The 19,694-nt window shown below is 40.1% G+C and overlaps 3 protein-coding genes across 3 annotated transcripts; 2 read left to right on the top strand and 1 right to left on the bottom strand.

The window, feature by feature from the left end:
- Positions 1 to 1,404: 1,404 nt before the first annotated feature.
- smpd1 (sphingomyelin phosphodiesterase 1) lies at positions 1,405 to 7,420 on the top strand. The gene is made up of 9 exons (XM_061054942.1): positions 1,405 to 1,551; positions 1,714 to 1,939; positions 3,081 to 3,401; positions 3,712 to 3,992; positions 4,373 to 4,546; positions 4,880 to 5,051; positions 5,286 to 5,362; positions 5,814 to 5,959; positions 6,053 to 7,420. Exons 2-9 carry the CDS (start codon positions 1,745 to 1,747, stop codon positions 6,469 to 6,471), a joined length of 1,785 nt encoding a protein of 594 aa, XP_060910925.1. The 5' UTR covers positions 1,405 to 1,551; positions 1,714 to 1,744; the 3' UTR covers positions 6,472 to 7,420.
- Positions 7,421 to 8,547: 1,127 nt separating this feature from the next.
- tpte (transmembrane phosphatase with tensin homology) lies at positions 8,548 to 16,215 on the bottom strand. The gene is made up of 19 exons (XM_061054938.1): positions 16,021 to 16,215; positions 15,511 to 15,601; positions 15,253 to 15,333; positions 15,122 to 15,169; positions 14,871 to 15,032; positions 14,273 to 14,392; positions 11,942 to 12,041; positions 11,741 to 11,804; positions 11,567 to 11,631; positions 11,334 to 11,394; positions 11,166 to 11,247; positions 10,808 to 10,896; positions 10,600 to 10,661; positions 10,424 to 10,504; positions 9,513 to 9,618; positions 9,324 to 9,421; positions 9,132 to 9,227; positions 8,960 to 9,030; positions 8,548 to 8,862 (listed from the first exon to the last, which is right to left on the bottom strand). Exons 2-19 carry the CDS (start codon positions 15,555 to 15,557, stop codon positions 8,760 to 8,762), a joined length of 1,536 nt encoding a protein of 511 aa, XP_060910921.1. The 5' UTR covers positions 15,558 to 15,601; positions 16,021 to 16,215; the 3' UTR covers positions 8,548 to 8,759.
- Positions 16,216 to 17,397: 1,182 nt separating this feature from the next.
- fgl1b (fibrinogen like 1B) lies at positions 17,398 to 19,674 on the top strand. The gene is made up of 9 exons (XM_061054939.1): positions 17,398 to 17,521; positions 17,602 to 17,700; positions 17,950 to 18,223; positions 18,424 to 18,583; positions 18,674 to 18,771; positions 18,885 to 18,973; positions 19,060 to 19,185; positions 19,291 to 19,355; positions 19,481 to 19,674. Exons 1-9 carry the CDS (start codon positions 17,516 to 17,518, stop codon positions 19,659 to 19,661), a joined length of 1,098 nt encoding a protein of 365 aa, XP_060910922.1. The 5' UTR covers positions 17,398 to 17,515; the 3' UTR covers positions 19,662 to 19,674.
- Positions 19,675 to 19,694: the final 20 nt, after the last annotated feature.

Below are 19,694 nucleotides of genomic sequence, written 5' to 3'. Positions count from 1 at the left end.
GTTTCCTATTGTGGTTAAAGTGAGTAGAGTGATATGATTGACTGTTAATAGAAAGAAGGAAGAAATGTCCTGTAGGCTACATAAACACTACTTTCACATGTACAGGACAAGATCAGTAAAGCAGGGGGCGCCAAACTTAATAAAAAATAAAAGTTGCTCACAGGAGCTTTAATAAATGGCACTTTTAGTATATATAATATCCATTATTTTAATGAATTGGGGGAATTATATTACTTTCATATCATGGGTTCAATGTGACTTTGTAGTTTAAAGCTCCTGTTAGGAACTGTCTGTTTGTGTTGGTTTTGGTGACCCCTGTTGACAAAACAATACCTCTTATCTCTTTTATGATTTTGTCTTTTTCATGTCTTAACAGTCAAGCATATCACTTAGCCGGTATTTCCTATGAAGAATGAAAATCATTATTTTCATTACGAAAATAGGCTGTGGCTCAGTTGGTAGAGTTGTCACCTCTCAACCGGAAGGTCGAGGGTTCGATCCCCAGCTGGCCAAATGTCCTATGTGTCCTTGGGCAAGACACCTAACCCCAAATTGCTCCTGCTGCTTCAGTGGTGGTGTATGAATGGGATTAGTTACTTCTGATGGATGATACTACATAGCGATCACTACCATCAGTGTGTGAAAGGGTGGGTTTGACATGTGGTATAAAAGCGCTTTGAGTGGTTGGAAGACTAGAAAAGCGCTATATAAGCTCAAGTCCATTTACCATTATAATTAATCAAGTCAACTATAGGCGGCAGTCTGTAGGGACCTGGGTTCAGAATCGGAGGGTTGCCGGTTAAAGTCCCGGCACGTAACGTCTGGAAACTGGCATGGTAGCTGGAGAGGTGCCAGTCCACTTCCTGAGCACTGCCGAGGTGCCCTTGAGCAAGGCACCTAGACCCCCCACCAGCTCAGGAGCGCCCACTGTGGGCAGCCCCCTCACTGTGAGACCTCTCCATTAGTGCATGTCCATAGGATCCTGTTTGTGCATGTATGTGTATTTCAGCCCATGTTTGAGTAGCATGTTTACTAGACAGAGTGTAAAAACAATAAAGTATAAATTAATTATTATTATAGTCATGTTTCGTAACTTTATAGAGGTACTTTCAGTCTGTTTCATGACCAGAGAACACTGAAGGGAGCTTTAATGTATGCCTATCTGTAATAGGTGTAATGTTTTTAACATTTAAAGTTTTGCAGGAACATGTATTATGCAGGAAGTATAGAAGGAAAAAAAGGAAAGAAGAAAGAGCTGGGGCAAGGTAATCCACTCAAAAACTTCGAGTGCAATTATCAGTCGATTTATCAGCTGTGGTTTGAGTTACAATTTACTCAGAGGGGAGAAAAAAAAACACTGCGGCACGTGATGTGTCAGCTGACTTTCTGTCCCTTTCACAAGACCGAGCTGCGAACCTGTCCTACCATAACATCAGTGTGCAGACCGAGGAGCACACAGGGGGGCTGACGACCTTGTTTCTGGACACTTTTTGTAAGGGGAAGAGCGACTTTTCTCGGATCTTCTGACCTGTCTGTGTTCGCCACAAACTGGTAAGAGTCGACGAGGTTTACGGTGGAAACATTGAGGCTAGTTGGCTACATTGTTAGCAGGCTGTTTGTTTGTTGCTGGTTTATCGATTATACTCAAGCACTCACAGTTTTGGTGTTACTTCCTTGACGCCCCTCACTTTTATATTTGGTTCCTTCATGCAGACTGACGAACACACCTGCTGTCAGGGGAACAATGAGGGTCCCGATAACGTGCACTCTGCTTCTCCTGTGGCCGCTGTTGGGCTCCTGTCTCCCGGCGCGCACCTCCGAGCAGACCAGGCTGGTCTTCGTGGAGCGCTTAAACCACCCAAATGTCGGATTTAACTGGAAAAATGTCACCTGCCCCATGTGCAAAGTTATCTTCACCATCCTTGACATCGCCCTCCTGGTAATGTTTGCACGTGTTTTACTAAAGTCAGACATAAGACACTTTTTTTTCAATTCAGTTCCATCCAATTAAAATATATTTAAAGACACAGTGACGTCACGTACAGACTAGAGGTATAAAATAGCTCAAATATGACCTACAAGGAGATATCCTCAATGCTAAGCAGACTGATAAGTAATTAACCAGATTTTATTTATATGGGGTTAACTCGAATGGACAATGAAAAGAAAGGAAGCATATAGTTATGAATTAAAAAAAGAACAGTGACTATTACATATTTTAACGAGGTCATTTCCATTTTATCTTGGTGTGGTTTCAATTTCAATTGGTGCGTTGGTCATTTCTTAATAAACCCTTCCTTCATGACAGGCAGTTTTAGTTTTTATTTAAGGAATTGATGCTCTTAAGATTGTATGATTCAACTTTATAGTCACCTTACAAGCTGTATTTTTTTTTATGCTCGTACATTAGAATATAAGAGTCAGTGTTGATGATTTAACTGCGCTACAAAGTACAACCTTGCAAAAGAAAAGTAACACTTTTACATTTTCAATGTCACGTTTTGTGACGTGAGTACGGGTATGGTGGTAAGACAGGATGTGATTCACATCTGCATCCTCCCTGCTTAAGTTGCCAGTTATTCAATATTTTCTTTTCTTTTATTCTGAGACAATATTGAAAAAGGGGTTACTAAATTAGAAAACAAACGGGGCCCCTATAAGGAGAAGTTTATTTTTCAGAATATGATCTCTTTATCTTCTCAAGCTTTTTGCTGATTTTACCTGAAAGAACATTCTTTATATTTTCTGACCTCATGGTCTATTTGTAAAAAGTAAATAACATTCAGATTTTTATGGACATTAACAAGAACTTCATTCCTGACATTCCACTATTACATGGGAAACATTTTTGCCTTAGAAAGGGCTTAAGCAAGATATAGCCTATATATTGAAAAGCAGCGCCAAGAATGTAAGCAGGAATGTCAAATGTTTAGTAACGTCTAGTAATCTGGAATGATTGAAATTGAGTTCTGTTAGGCTTGTTGTTGTTTTCTGGAAATTTGAGGTTTTGATATCTTTTAAATTCTCTGTAGTAGGGTAGTCGCCCCACCTCTTCTCTAATGCTTTGTAACCTCTCGCAGAGTGATGTCAATGAGGAGCGGGTGGCAAAAGCAGTAGGTGAGGCGTGTATCCGCCTTCATCTGGCCGACGAGCAGGTCTGTCGACAAATAACCGAACTGTTCAGGGACGACTTCATCCGGGCTCTGCAGGAGTCCTTGCTGTGGCCCTCTGAAGCGTGTGCCATTCTGGTGGGGCCTTCCTGCGGGAAATTTGACATCTATGCACCCTGGAACATCAGCTTGCCCAAGGTTCCTAAACCACCTGTTACACCACCCTCCCCTCCCAAACCAGGTTCTCCACAGAGCCGGGTCCTGTTCCTAACAGACATTCATTGGGACAAGGTGAGTGTGTGCCAGGGAAGAACTGAAAAGAAATGGTCACTACATAGGAAGTGCTGGTGTACAGTTTTAAAGGGGCGCATCTTTTTTTTTTTTTTTTGATAGTGGATGGTATAAATTCCAGCATCACATCTGCGTTGAGGTCATAGCCAACAAAAATACATTTTTCTGTTGATGATTTACTCGCAAACATGTTACAGTGTTTCCAGGAAGTTTGGAATGGCTAACTAAACAACATCAGATTGATTCTGGTCACATGATTGTGTTTTCGATCAAGCCCGTCTTTTTGAAGTTCAATCATCTACACCAACAGGAGTATGACGTTGGCAGCAGCGCAGACTGTAAGGACCCTCTGTGCTGTCGTAATGACTCGGGCTCTTCCAGGTGGAGACGGAGGGAGGCTGGTTACTGGGGAACCTACAGTAAGTGCGACCTGCCTCTGTGGACTGTGGAGAACCTCTTGGAGAACGCTGCCAAAGCCGGTCCCTGGGACTGGGTGTATTGGACCGGAGACATTCCTGCGCACAATGTTTGGTCCCAGACCAGGAAACAGCAGCTGTCAGAGCTGACAATCATCACCAGGCTCATCCACAAGTAAAAATCTTTCTTTGACAAGTTAAAACACACTTCCTGCTTTCACACTCACCAGCTAGAGTATATATTTTTGTACTTATCTTGTGTGTGCTACTTATTATTTACCAGCACCCACCCAGTTTAGAGTAGTTTTTAATAGAATAATTTGGTGTTGAAATGTCCGACCTTTTTAACCCTGTTCCTGTTGATAACCAGCTGCTATTGGAATTTTTCCTTACCACAATTTCTTTTTAACTTGAACCACAAAATTCTTTGGGTTGAAGTTGATAACATTCACTTGATAACATTCAGGGTTTCCGTGCTTAATGTCTGTCATGCGATTCCTGGAACTGATCCAAACTGTTATGGACTCTCACATCGTTCTGCTTTCTTCTGTTCAGACACCTGGGACCTAATGTGACGGTTTACCCTGCCATAGGAAACCATGAGAGTACGCCAGTGAACAGCTTTCCACCACCGTTTATTCATGGCAACAGATCCTGCTCCTGGCTCTTTGATACAATGGCTGAAGAATGGGCACCATGGCTGCCGGAGCAGGCTTTGAAGACTTTGAGGTTCTTGGTTATTCATTTTAAATGTTTTTATTTTGTTGACATAGTTGTGCATGCCCAACCACCTTGTTGATAAACCAGAAGTGCTGTTGTTGTTACATCAAATATCTTTACACAAAGAGTTGGTTTAGTTCAAGAAGAAGAAACTCTGTGTATATAGATGATTGAATATTCTGTTCTTGCAGTTCACATCCTGATGTTCTCAAACAGCGGTGGTCACATTTCAGATATTATTAGTCAGTAAATGATTTGACTTTTTATGACTATCCAAAGAGCTGATTTCATGTCTTAGTCATATATACATATATATATTTATTTCTTTGGTTATAATTTCAGGTATGGAGGATTCTTCACAGTTGAGGTCCAGCCCGGTTTAAGGGTGGTCTCCCTCAACATGAACTTTTGTGCTCGAGAGAACTTCTGGCTGATGGTGAACTCTACAGATCCTGCCAACCAGCTGCAGTGGCTTGTCCATATTCTCCAGGACAGTGAGGACAAGGGAGAGAAGGTCAGTAAAACAGCAGAAACAAAGATGAAAGAGGACTTTGTTCACTTACAATTGTAACGCTGATTAAACACTTTTTGAATGTGGCTCACGTCCTATAGTCATGTGTTTCATACTAGATGTGGATAATGACTCTATGGCTTTGTTATTGTGCTGCACTCTTTAAACGAAGCTTGCAAAAAAGTATTTTTTTATTGGTGCTATAATCTTCCTTTACATGATGTGTTTTTTTTTAAGGTTCATATCATTGGTCACATCCCACCAGGACTGTGTCTTGGCAGCTGGAGCTGGAACTACTATCATATTGTTAACAGGTATGTAGCTACATTCAACGTGTAAACCTGAATGTTCAAGTGTCAGAACTGCTTGATATTAAAGTTACAGTCCAGTGAAAGTACATGAGTTTGTCTCTTACGAAAAAAGTATGAAAATAATAATTCAGCTTTTCTGTTTTATGTGGACTAGTAAACAATTCAGATTATCAGGTGTCTTAAACTCTTTGGATGACCTGCAGATATGAAGATAATTTAAATGTGGTTGGCTTATTGCTAGCAGCACATGTTTTACTTCCTCTTTTGTTTGCATGTCACATATCCTTGTTTTTTTGCTCTGGTGTTACGGTTCATGTAAATGCGAGTTGTTCATTTAAATTTCAGTTTCCTATTGTGGTTAAAGTGGCTGCATGTGGCAGTGTGACTTTTTGCAAACTGCAAATATAAAAGATGAGACTTTTTTTTTTTTCTTCCTTTGTAACTTTTCCTTCAGGTATGAAAGTACCATTTCTGGACAGTTTTTTGGACATACACACATGGATGAGTTCCAGATGTTTTATGACGAGGCGACAATGTCCCGCCCATTGGGAGTGGCATTTATTGCGCCTAGTGTCACCACTTATGTAAATCTAAACCCAGGTGAGTGTTTCACTAGTTCTTCCAACATTTTAGAAGCCCCCCCCCCCACCCCCACACACATCTCAGGAATTCTAAAATAATGTCTTTTCCAAGGTTACCGTGTCTACTATGTAGATGGGAGCTACAAAGGCAGCTCTCGGCTGGTTTTAGACCATGAAACCTACATCCTGAACCTGACAGAGGCCAACCACAGTCCAGGAGAGAAAGGTGGCCCAGAACAGAACCCCACGTGGACACTGCTGTACCGTGCCACTGAGGCCTACGGTCTGACCACTCTGTTTCCGTCTGACTGTGACGGCCTAATGCAGACATTTCTCAAAGATGACAAGATCTTCCAGAAGTTCTGGTACTTACGACATAAAGGACATGTTTCAGAGCCCTGCCATGAGACATGCAAAACCACAACACTGTGCTTTTTGCGGAGCGGGCGTTACGATGAGCTCGAGCAGTGTGACCTCGCCCATGGTTTCGGGGGAGACTTAGCCCGGGCTGCCAGAAAAACTCTTTGTTGACCTTCATACAGAAGTTTGGACAAAGTGAATGGGTGAGGTTAGAGCAATTAGACCAAATATAAAATTGAACCAAAATTTCTGTTGCTGATGGGTCTGATTGGTTGGTATTTGTTGGGTAACATTAAGTCACTTTATTGAACTTTGCATTGAGTCCAAAAAGTTCTGCCTTTTTATCAGTCATGTCTTTAAACAGACATTTGTGACTGGAATTTACAGCATGCCTTCTGTTTGTTAACTGCTGTTTTGCAATGCCAGTTGTGTAAAGACAGCTTCAATGATGTTCTGTTTACTTGTTGAAAGTTGTTGAGATTTTGGCAGTTCTTCTGTCCTGGGTGCCTTGTTTAAGGGAGAGTAATGTTTATATCAATCCAATATCATTTTGCAAACTGCTCTACAGAAAAGCACTCCATCTTGTTGAGGGAATTAGGATTGATTCCATAAAATTTGGGGTTCGCTCTGAATTACAGATCACTGTTACACTGTCATATTCGCTGGGATTTAAGGTTTGTTTAATGATGCAATCGTCTGATACTGAATCTTGGAAGATTATTGGACATCAGTCATGACCTCAGGTATGAACTTTTGTAGGGTTACCATATGGCACACAATACTTTTGTCAGTCTCTTATCTGCATCGTAGTTGAATTTGTGGTCACTTAAGTTTGTAAATAATCTCTCATGATGTACAGCACCATCTGCCTCAGCAAAAAAGGTCTTCACACCTGGAAAAACAGTATTTCTCTCTGAGGTTTACTTCTGTCTGCACTTTAAGTTTTTGTTTGCTCGTTTATAAATGAGTTAATAGAGAACATGTTTGGTAAGCCCAAGCTGTGACACACAGGAAGTTTCACATATCTTTGTCTGATACCTGAGAACTTACTGCAACTTGTAAAAAATGAGAAATAATTTAAAGAGATTGTGAATTAAAGTAATAATCTGATGCTTATATACCCACTTTGTTTTGTTGTTCCTGTTAGGGAAAATCATCAAGTATAAATTGAAAAGTATTTATTTCATAGAACTACATGAATGAAGCGTCTCAAAGTAGAGGTGTACTTTTAACTACTTTTAGGTTGCAATATAAACTCACATTGTATCTGCAGCCCATTCATCTCCAAACGTTGGTTCCATGGTTGTCAATTAGTCCCTTTACATTCACTTTGAAGTGCTGCCTTTTCACAGAATAACAAACCTGATTGGGAGATGTAGCATAATTACATTTTCGGTGTTGTAGATATTTTTAGGTTTAACTCAAAGCAATTAGTTTGAAAATTTTCACTCTGTATTCTGGTCAATTGTCATTTTGGTCTCCTGCTGCTGCACTGATTTTTTCTTTTGCTTCAATCTGGTTCCTCACTTATAAAACCGTGCACAGTGCGGCAGCAAGACAGTACATACAAATATATTAAATTGACTAAATACTTTTTCAGAAGGTGAAGTAATGGCAAGCAATTTCATTGAAGATTCATTGACTGTTTCTAAGACAACTACCCTTCATCATTATGTAATGCTGAAATGATGAAAAATAATTTTCAAAATAAAAGGAAGACTGTGCAACTTTTTGATCCAGTAGATGTCACCCTTGAGCATCAGCATGAAACCAAAACAAACTGGTGATATGTCCGGCATACTGAAGCCTCCACTCTCCTCTAGCGACACACCTAACTTCCTCCCCCTCATGTTCGCACGAAGGAGTTTAGCAAAAGCGGCGTACTAAATTGGCTGCATTGTTAGCGGGCTAATGTTAGCAGACTTAAATTAGCCCGTAGCTTCACATCGCATGTAAGTTGGCACAGAATAACTGACCTACAAATGCTTACATGACATCTAGTCCTATAAGCAAGGGGAGGAGTCAGCCGTCCTTTCCATGTAAACATGGCTCCGACAACAACACAGCTGGCGGGACTCGTGCATCTCACTCATTGTAGACAGTCATGACTCGAGAGACATTTCCATACTTGATTTCTGCTATATTTATGTAAAATAGTGCACATTCTTCATTTTAAATTCTACGCATACCTGTAAACTAAACTATTGACAGCAAGAAATTTAAAGTCATTCAACTACAATATTTCACATTGTATATTTCAGTTAAGTTTAATAGCTGTTCAGAACAAAGCCACAGTCTACATGATTTGACTCATTGCTGTACCTCAATGACATATATATATATATAACATTTGAGCATCAATTAATCATTTATTGAGTTAGTGTTCAAGCCACCGATCATTCAAGGTTCAACTGTAACAACCCATTTTATCATCTACATCCTTGTATAAGGACTTTTATTTATGGTTCTGAGAAGAACATAGTGACACCAAAGTCCTCTTTGTACAGGTTCCAGGTCTTTGGTTTGTGTGGGTTGTCGAGCTCTTCTCTTGGTAAATGCAACCTGTTGGGAGATGAATTGCAGAGATCACACACACGGAACGGCAAAGAAATAAATGTTTGAGTTGAGTGCTGCAGGACTAAAGGCATCAGAAACATACTTGTCCTCTTCTATGAAGGAGGTATTGAACCAGAAGTAAAATGGGACATCTTCATATCCTTTTGGTAGACCCTAAAAGAAATGACAAAAAAAATCAAGTTTACCTGAATAAAATGACACTCGCCGAAGCATTTTTTCATTTGAAGTGGAAAGTTGTGAATGAAAGTACTCACAGCACTTGACTCAAACATGACCTTTACATCGCCTTCAACCACAGGCCCATTCTGCAGGCTGATGACTGCTGCATTGTTCCCCACATCAGGAAATAGCTAAAAAAGAAACACACAAGGGACGTTCTAAAAGAGCTTTTTGACAAATAAGTCTGATCTGATGAATGCATGAACAGAGGAGTGTGTGATACTTACTGAGCAGTTCTCCTGTTTGGCACACACACATTGAAATACCAGCTCTTTCTTCACAATTATCTTGACCTTGAGATCACTGCCATCACCTTTACCCACACCTGAGTAAGACCAAAACAGGCAGATATCAGCAGCGGGACAAAGGGAAACTCTTGCTTATTGGAGGGGGTTGCAGGTTTACTGGGTTTTTACCTGCTATGGAGTGGATGCGGATGCTCTTGATCCTGAGGCTTTTAGGTGGAGGCAGCTGTCTGTTGAAGTTGGTCTTCATGATCTCGTAGTAGCCCACGTACCGGCTCTGTGGTTCATATGTACAGGACTGGTCACAGCAGAGCTAAACCAACCCACTATCTAATGTGTAGCGTGTTACAAGGAAGTCTCATATTCATTGAATGGACGATAAACCATTCAAATCTTTAACTGTCATGATCAATCATAAGCGTAGAGCTAAGGAATCAGTGAACAAATCACGCACGTAAACTGCATAATGTATGAAAACATTAGTACAGCTGGGACGTTTCACTCTCCCATAGCCAGGTTTTCTTAATCCTCTTAATGAATGTGACAGCAGACAGTGTTTGTCCTTATTAGTGCTGTTAGCTCTGAATCTTATTTAACTTGTTGCGTGATAAATTAAAACACAAATTAGTTAGCCACAGTACATGAGAATGTTTGGGTTGCTTGGCAACTGGTCAGTTTCAGTATAAATGTTGAACCAGTTCAATTTGGGGAGCAAAACATGATTACCGGTGATTGATTTTTTTTTTCTTTGGGGACGTTTTCTTTTATATGCTGGTCGTATCATCTCACCCAGCAGCCCTGCCACTATGACCAATCACAGCACAGCTGATATTAAGCAGAATTTCACACCCTCTCGATTGATATTGCTTAATTATAAGCAACTAGGGGAAAGAGTCGAAAATAAATGTGTCCTCTGTGTCTTGCTTTACCCCATTATGCCAGTGTAATTTATTTAATACTACCACTAGGAGGCGCCAGTCATGGTCATTGTTTGCAGTTCCACACAAATAAGTCTTAAACTACTTAATCCCTGATCCCAAAGCAGTCCTAGTGAACTTGGCCCCTGTGTGGTTTGTTCTTACCTGAGAAGGAGTTTCCACTCCCTGAAACTTAGAGCTCTGACTCTTGTCCGTCCTCCTCTCACCAAAATACTCCAGACTGTCCTGGTGAGGTAAAGAAAAGAAAAAAAAGACATCTTTAGTGTTTTGCTCATGTATTCACCCTTACCTTAACTTAACAAAAACCTAAAGAGACGTACCTGTGCACTCTCAAACTGGTCACTGTCGATAAACCAGGTGCACACCATGGTACCTGTGCGTCCTGTCGAGAGGACAACCAGCATAATCAAATCAAACGTGAGCTTAAAGGGTTAACTAAGAGTGAAAGCTTCAACTCTACTACACTGACCCTAATGGCCCTGATGAACTGAAATAATTCACTAAATAATAATAGAACAAGTACTTCACCTTTCCCTCCTTTACAGTGAATGGCAATGATGTTTTTGGGATCAGCGGACATCCACTCCCTCACACTTGCTGTGTATTTCAGCATGTCCCTATGACAGACAGAACACACAATGATCAGGAAATGTAGATAAGCTGGCAAATATTGTACGACCTGTAACTGTGGTTTGCAATATACCATGCTACTGTATGAGCTCATAACACAGGCATTATGGTTGTGTCAACAATAAAAACCTTTTGCATTGATACCAGTACTAGAATATCAAACACCCTCTTGTGCAGCTGAACTCTAGAGTCAGTGTGATTACAGGGTACAGATAAGAGTTGAAACTAAAACGGCGCAACAGGAAAAGTGACTCACTCCAAGGAGGGGACGTTGTGGTCGTCAATGAACACTCGCTCAACCCTGTAGTGGAAGAACTGGGGGTCGTAGCCTTTCTCGCCTGGAAACGAAAGACAACAGGGACACGGGTTTCATGAGCTATGACAAGGAGTGCAGTGCATGTGACACAGGGGAGTGCTGACTTACTGCACAAGTTGTAAACTTTATAGTGGCCGTCATGTTTAGTGTCTAGGAACCTCGCCACCTCCTGAGGGGAGAGAGAGAGAGGAGAAATAGGTTAAAACACCTGCAGAGGTATGTGAACACTTAGAGGGTCTATTTTTTTATTGTAACAACAGTTCATATGAATGGATTCGTTTGAAAAAAAAAAAATTGTGAATAATGGAAGTTTATACGTCCCAAAGTTGTGTCTGACTAACCTTTATTGGATTTCTGTAGAAAGACTGCTTCCCAGAGGAGGGGAAAGACATGGCGATGACGCGGTCTAGAAAGAAAGGGGTAGAGATGCAAACATATGTTAAATATATTTCAAATGTGTTATGTATTATAATGTACTTCTGACACATTAACATTGTTTCACATGTAACAAATACCTGTGACATAGGTGAGGTCAAGGTCAAATCCATCCTTCTGATAACGCCGCTTGTTCTCAGAAACCTGAGAGAATTAACAAAGTGGATGATCACAAAGACCAACAAGGTGTCCTGATACATATTATTATCAGAATTCTGCACATTAACAATCAACAAGACTCTAGTGAACTGGATAGAAGAAGCTTGGTATGATGGCCTTACCATCCTCCTGGTGACCTTCTCCAGCTCTTTCCTCTGAGCTGCCAGTCTGAAAACCCTCACCAGGATGATTATTCTCAGGAAACGCAGGAATGTCACCACCCTGACAAGGAACAGAGGATACATTATACTGAACCAAACATCTTAATGCATTAACAAGTATTTATTTAACATTACCATAAGAACAATAACAGGCTTTATGGAGCTCAACCTACTCAAGGGCAGTTTCATGACCGCGCAATCTGGCTCAAGTCAATGTTACATCACTAGTCAGTTTTTGAAGATATTGATATATATATGCCTAAAATGGCTTGAGGATGCATTTCTTGGAAATGTGACACCCACTGCATTTATTCATAGTTCACTCTGAGGTTAAACAGAATAGACATGTTCAACAAAACACCCTTTTGATACACGTTCTGCTCGTTGAGAAAGAATTGGGTATAGTGATTAATTTTAACAAACCCGATACTGTCTAAAAAAAGACCCTTGAGGGATGAGCGTGGAAGCTTTTTTGGACACGTGCTCACCTCCAAGGAATAAACCAAAGTGCATTGTCGTTCCAATTTGGATGTCTCAATCCGTTTATTTTTCACAATTTCGACATCAAACTAAATAATAAACAAGTTGGTTACGTCTAATTCGATCAGATTAAACTACGACAGATTGACATGATTGAAAAACTGTCTGCTCTCATTTGAACACCTGTCTGCTATCAACTGGAGGCTTTAAGCACAGCATCCACCCAGGCTCCACAGAGTGCTCAGTAGAGGAACCCACACACACAAAGGAAAATATAATAATGGCAACGTAAACCCACATTTTGGCTCCAACATCAAAACTGAAATAGTATTACCATCAGATTATAAAAAATCATAATTAAAAATCAAGTTTTATTGCTCAAACCCCTGAAACACATCAACAGTAAACAAAGCCCTTCAACCCTTGAGCCTAACCAAGTTGGAATACTTTATTTAAGCTATTTGAAGTTTTAATTTAAGCCATTTTTTTCCAATGTTAATTCCTATTGCATGTCTTTCTTTTATTTAGGAGCTTGAACCTCATCTTGTATAAGAGACCAATCCATTACTTCATCAATTTTCATCTTATTGCCGTTACAACAGAACATAACTGTCGTGATAGGTTTCCATTCTTCATTTATTCATTCAGTTTTTTGGTTTTTCTTAACATTAAAAAGTGATCTATTATGATCACACAATTGAATTTAAAGAGTTAAAGTCTTGAAATAAAAGTCAAATAGTTGTTTTGTATGAAACGTTTGAAGCTTGGTAAAAAGAGGAAGACAGAGTTCACCTTTTAAGTAAACTGAATCATTTCCAGTCAGTCCTGTAATTCTGTGACATTTGTTTTTTTATCAGTCTTTCACTGAGAGTCGGCTTTGTTTCTCTTTTATCTGCTGCTTTCACAGCCTCTCAGTGAAGGGCAGGAACAGTCTGAACAGCATCTTTAAAATCTGTTCAAAGATTATCCGTGTGAAACAGACAGATTGGAACTCATTTTGTAACCAGCAGAGATCCTCTGCAAGGCCGAGAGTATTCTAGCTTCTTCTGGTCATGTGCTTTTTGTGAATGTGAATTTTCTCTGTTGCCATCAGGACATTGTTAAGTTTGACCTGTCAGTAAAACTAACCGTCGTTCTAAATCTTTCATCCATTCCGCAACCAGATTACAGAATGCTCCTTAGGTGTTTTTTTTTTTTTTTTATATTTTACTGACTTAATCCTTTTAGCATCACAAATGGTAATTTTAGTGCTTTTATATCCAATCTGGTGTCTTTATTTATGTTTTCTATGTACATGCTGCTCCAAACTAATTGCCCAGAGAGGGGTTAAGAAAGTTGTTTGAATTGGACTGAAAGATGTAAGTGAAATTAAAAATTAAGCACAACGGTTTAGGAGGAGGACGATATCGTTTACTCTGCTTTGACACCGTCCCCAAAATTTGTGAATACTACAAACTGAGCCACAGAGTAAAACAATTTCAAAAAATGCACTCTTCCTCACAGGTGTTTTGAATCATCCTGTCTCATTAGACATCAGATGGAGCTCATGTGAGAATCACGATGACACCAAACTCATGGACAGATTAGTAGAAAGACAGAAAAATCCCACGCTTACAGGTGCAGCTAACAGGAGAGTGAGGCAGCTGTTGATTAAGCGCCAGTGAAGAGATGTTTAATTAACAGATGAGTGAAAACACCTGTGTGGGGGCACTTTGTTTGTGGAGCAGAACATCAATAAGAGGATAGAAAACACGTGTCTAACACAACTGTGTTAAATGTCTGTAAGTGGGGCTTGCAGGGGGAAACAGGTACCTGGGAATGAGACTGGCTCCTGACAGGTCTGAGAAGGTGTAGATCATAGTGACCACCAGCGTGATGACCACAACACAGGCGTCCACAATGTTCATCTTGGAGCTGAAGTACACTTTAAACCTAGAAGGCAGTTAAGACTATTAACATGAAGCTGGGGGGGGAAAAAAAGGTCCAACTCATGTAATTAATAGAATGAACCTGAATTTGAAATGATAAGAAAAACTGCACTGTGGGGGAAAGTATTTACTCAGTGAAACTGTACTAGTCAGAAAGTGTCCCGAGGAACAGCCAACTACATGTCATACATTTCCTGCTCAGCTTCCTTTTCACAACTTCCCGTTTAACAGCTAACCACATTTCATTTCTGCTGACACACAATTCTGGGAATGTTTGCATCACTCTTTCGAATGTTTTATGTTCTCCCATTCACAGGCTGCGAGTAAACAACATATATTTCAACCTGTTCCAACACGGTGTCAACAAATATAGAACCTGACAAGCCTCGCCGAGATTTATAGGAAGACTGTGAGATGGGGAAACTAAAAAAAAAAAAAGCAGTGCCTGAATTTACAGCTACATTACTAAAAAGTGTACTTACCCTTGCACATAGATCCTCAGGAGGACGTCGGCAAGGAAAAAGAAAGAGATGGTGAGTGACACAGCCTCTATTGCATTGCCAACATCTCTGCTTTTGGCTGGCAGGGAAAGATCCACAATCACCAGCACAAAGTCCACTATTATCAGTATCACCCCGAATACACTGCAAGAGGAGACAAAAGAGAAACATTAGGCATCACCAATTAGGGATGGAAAGAACCATCAGTTGTTACCCTCACTAGACAAGCTCACCGAAATCCAAAGGACATAACAAGGGGGGATATCTTCTGCCGCATATTGCTGCAAATAAAAGGAAAGAAAGTTGCTTCAGTACAAAGTTTGGTATGACAAAACTATCTGCTGTCCAAGCTGTGTAAACTTACTGATACATTGTGTCTGGAAGCACACTCTCGTCCTTCCCATCATCAATCTCCACCTTAGCATCCTCCATCTTTGCAATGTTTCTGCAGAAGAAAAAACAGAGATTTCGACTCAACAAGAAGAATAAAATCAGCTTGAAAAGATGCAAAAGCATGCAAAACAACTTGGAAATGTTAAGCACAAAAAAAAACAAGATTACAAGGTGAAGGTAAGATTCACTTTTTCCTTGAATGTTAGGAAAGGTGTAGGCTGCTCCTCACCCGTTTATACCTGCATCCGACCCTGGATTGAAATGCACAGAGGACATGATGTGTGGGTCTTCCTCCTTACTTTGTCCTGAACGTGAAGTCTCTGCGTTGGACAATGAAAGTGTGTAAAAAAAAATAAAAAAAACTCCTTTGTTATGCACCTTGCTCCAAAATGACAACTTAAGAAAAACAGCACCAAAGCTAAAAATCCAGTTTAGAAACACTTAAAACAGTCTGCACCCTGCGCCTGTACAAAGTTATCAGACAGCAGGATTTCCTCGCATTGATTTCCGAAGTTCTTTTTAGCTGTTCACGAAACATATATATGCAACCAAGACTGTAGCAAATTGTGTAAGAGAGTGTTTTTCTCTTTTAAAAATGAAAACAACCAGCTAGATTAAACAATCCAAAGCCCCCAGTGTTTCAGCCCATCCTATCCAAAAACTTTCCCTCACTCGGGCAGTTTGTTGACCCAAATTTGCCCCCCCAAAAAAACAAGCTAAAGTCGCATCGCCTGCTTACCGTTTGGACTGTCATCCGTGAAATTATACGAGACTTTGTCTTGTGACTTCTTCTTGTGAGGACAAAGGAAAACAGCTCAAAGGTTAACCGGGTGTATTTTATGTTCTGTCCATCCACTAACTCTAACTCCTTCAGCGTTTTTGCAAACGTAGCGGTTTCACACTTCCTGAACCTCTGTTTAAAAAAAAAAGAAAAAAAAAAAAAGAAGCGTTCTGTCTTTTTCCTTTGCAGCTCTTATTTTCTCTCAGCCCACATACACACCGAGCCTGACCATAACCCTCCTGTGCAGAGCATTTGAAACTATTGCTACCTTAAAAGTAAGACAACATTTAGCTGCAGCCCTCTCATATCTCCCTCCGCTCAGCAACATCTGGTTTTAATTAACACGCATTCCCAAACGACAGTCCTATACTAGTTTGTGAATTGTAAGAACGATTAAAAAATGACCAGGGTAAAAAAATATTTAAAAAACACCGACTTGCTGAAACTCTGCTTTTCTGCGACCAATGGAAAATTGAAGTTTGTTAAAACCCAGGGAGCAAAACTGCTACATTAAAGGTAAAATACCTCCCCAACTTTAAAAAAACAAATATGAAACATTACTGTAACACTTGTTTGAAAAGCATTTACATTTATTAATTAATATTTAGACATAATAAATACCGTCCAAAGATTGCAGACGAAAACACTATCATCTAAAACGTTTTTTTTCTTTACCACTAACAAACACTAGGGGGAGCCAAATCAACGACTAAATATTTTTTTTCAATGGGAAAACTTGCTGCTTTATTTAAGCGTTTTAATTTTTGACCATTCGGTTCCATTAAATTTTAAAATGATCAATTTTAAGACATTTTGCAGGGCATTGATCAAAGCATGTCGCCTTAATTAATATTATTTATTTCTGATTGCTTTGGTTTTTACATTTCCTCTTCCAGCACAGGCCTAGAGGGATTATCTATATTCTGTTATATCAGCAAATAATTATATAATAACAGTGTTTAATATAACGAGTCAACTTCAAGAACTTGTATATCTGTTCTCTAACAGTATATCTTCCTTTATATATTTATGTACATATGTGGTTAATTCAAAAGTTCAAGTCAATCCTGATCTGTGTTATCTGGGATAACAATAATTACACAATGATAAAACACCCCAATACCCAAGGGAAAGAAATGTAAAAACTTCAAGTATGAGTTTATTGACCAAAATAGGGAACAAAAAGAACATTTGTTCAGGTATTTAAGGAGTGGCATCTTCTCAACAATCTCTGTCTATGGGGTTATTTGCAGGTCTGGGATCAGCCACTTTTTTCTAATACTAAAATGTTTGATAGAGGTAGAAAATACAAACTGGCTCAAGTTCAGTGTTTGGCAAGTTAGGCTCAGTCTGGATCCCCTAATGTGGACCATGCAGAACCAGCCCAGCCCATAAATAACACTGAGAGGAAAAGAACACTGAACCTGAAGAAAACAAGACAAGGCACTGTGATATGAAGGTGGGCTTTCTGTGCAGAGATTTTGATACGTTAAAGATTCCTACTCTATCAGTATTTAAAATATGTTTTTATCATTTCAGAGTCATTTTGCAGCAAGGGACTTCTCCATAAAGGCCATGCCTGTGTTGCTGTTGTTGGCTTTAGTGTGCTCGCCCATGGCTCATTCTTCACAGTCGACGGTATGTACATTTTTTTGTTCCTCAAATGAAATTTGAAAATGTTTGACCTAAAGGCATAATTTACAGGCAAAGCCGTTAAAGAGCCGTGACTCCTAGTATGTCAAGAGAGTCAACATGGATGAAATCCGCTTAACCAACACCTGGAGATGAGATCACATGCTTTTGCTTAACTCTCTCTGGCTATAGCAGCGAAACAAGTTTAGAAATGTCATGTACAGAATAACATGACATTTCTTTTCCACATTTAAGGCAGAGAACATGTGTGGACCAGAAGTTGCAGCTCTCAAACGCAGCATAAAAAAGCTGGAGAACAAAATCTTGATCGGGACTTGGCAGATTGAGCACTTGCAGAGGCACAAATACTTCAGGCCTTTACAACCTGCTGTGTCTGATACTAAACCTGACACTGAGACCAACCATGGTGGAAACCACAGCAGCAGCAGCAATGAGACATCAGACAGCTCTGATATGACCCTGATGAAACTACTTCCACCAGCAGGCAACTTAGTTGTCCATGACAAAGGTAAAATAAAACTTGTATTAGAAATCATGTGTTTAGTTTTCAGTTTGGTATTTACAGACCGGTCAGGGCATAAAATAATAATTACATCATTTATGAAGTTCTCTTAGTATAAATCAAGAGTGTGAACTATAAGTTACAGCACTGACAGTACCTTCATAATCAGAAATCTTTTTAATCGTCTTTTTAATGCTATTTTTTAGACTGTTCCGAACTGTACGACAGGCTGAGACCACCTAGTGGTTTCTACCGCATCAGACCCAAATCACACCAGGATCCTTTTTTGGTTTACTGCGACATGGATGATGGAGGGGGATGGACGGTGTTTCAGAGGCGTCGGCATGGAAAAGTCGACTTCAACAGGTGTTAAAGCACGAGGGATGGCGGTGTGGGTGGGAGGGATTTACACAGCTGTTTCATGTGAGATTTATATATGCCCAATTCTCATTTCAGGGATTGGGTGGACTACAGAGATGGATTTGGTGACTTCAAGCTGTGGAATGATGAGTTTTGGTTGGGGAATGAGCACATTTATCCTCTACTCTCAGAAGGTCAAACAAGCATGGATTTATTCTCTGTTAGGCTTTCCTTAAAGTTTCTAAAAAATGCTGCATAGTTTGAATTTTCCACCTAATTTATTTGCCCATATTTCTTTATCATGAAGGCAAGAACTTGGTGAAGATTGATCTGATGGACTGGGATGGAAAGAGAAATTATGCATTTTATGAGAACTTCAGGATCACCAACGAGGCCGTAAGATAAACAATTTTACAGATCAATATCTTGTATCTAAGAGTTACTGTGATCCCCAACATTGCTTGCTTCAATATCTATTCCAGGATAAGTATCGTCTCCAGTATGAAATGTATAGTGGGCAGGCTGGAGATGCTCTGACTGGTGGTGGGGGGATGGTGGAGCACTGGTCTACTTCCCTCAGCGGCATGCAGTTCAGCACCAGAGATCAGGTAGGTCACTACTCTTTTTAAACTTTCTAAGAAGCCTCTCCGATGGTTTATTGTTGAAAGTGTATGAATAATGATTATGTTAACATTTACAATGGTGATTGGCAGGACAATGACCGCTACCTTCAGGGCAGCTGTGCTCAGGAGAACAAAGCAGGGTGGTGGTTCAACAGGTGAGACCTGATGCTCTGTCTGTTTACTTCCATCCGTCTTGATTGTTCTACAAAAGCAGAACTTCAGATTGTCTTGTGAAAAAATGTAAAACTCTTTAAATTGTGTACAAACCTGGTATCTACAGGTGTCATGCAGCCAACCTAAATGGGAACTTCTATCGCAAAGGGACGTATAAGGGCCAGTACGACAATGGTGTGGTGTGGGGGACCTGGAGAGGCCTCTGGTATTCACTCAGGCACACCACCATGAAGGTGCGGCCTTTGGTTTTCTTGGACGCTGGAGGCAGTGGAGCTGGGGACATTTAAAAACATGTCTAATTATACTTTGTAAATGAGGGC

This window comes from Labrus mixtus, chromosome 14, assembly GCF_963584025.1.
Source record: "Labrus mixtus chromosome 14, fLabMix1.1, whole genome shotgun sequence".
NCBI classification, from domain to species: Eukaryota; Metazoa; Chordata; class Actinopteri; order Labriformes; family Labridae; genus Labrus; species Labrus mixtus.
This window is presented reverse-complemented; position numbering and strand designations above follow the sequence as displayed.

Bases quoted from the DNA above. Each gene is read 5' to 3' on its own strand.
- smpd1 (XM_061054942.1), top strand. From the start codon at position 1,745: ATGAGGGTCCCGATAACGTGCACTCTGCTTCTCCTGTGGCCGCTGTTG. The intron at 1,940-3,080 runs GTAATGTTTGCA...AACCTCTCGCAG, and splicing joins TCCTTGACATCGCCCTCCTG to AGTGATGTCAATGAGGAGCG. The intron at 5,363-5,813 runs GTATGTAGCTAC...CTTTTCCTTCAG, and splicing joins TACTATCATATTGTTAACAG to GTATGAAAGTACCATTTCTG.
- tpte (XM_061054938.1), bottom strand. From the start codon at position 15,557: ATGTCCTCTGTGCATTTCAATCCAGGGTCGGATGCAGGTATAAACGG. The intron at 9,228-9,323 runs GTAAGTATCACA...TTTCTTTTTTAG, and splicing joins CCAAACAGGAGAACTGCTCA to CTATTTCCTGATGTGGGGAA. The intron at 9,031-9,131 runs GTGAGTACTTTC...CATTTCTTTTAG, and splicing joins TCATGTTTGAGTCAAGTGCT to GGTCTACCAAAAGGATATGA.
- fgl1b (XM_061054939.1), top strand. The intron at 17,701-17,949 runs GTATGTACATTT...TCCACATTTAAG, and splicing joins CTCATTCTTCACAGTCGACG to GCAGAGAACATGTGTGGACC. The intron at 18,974-19,059 runs GTAAGATAAACA...TATCTATTCCAG, and splicing joins TCAGGATCACCAACGAGGCC to GATAAGTATCGTCTCCAGTA.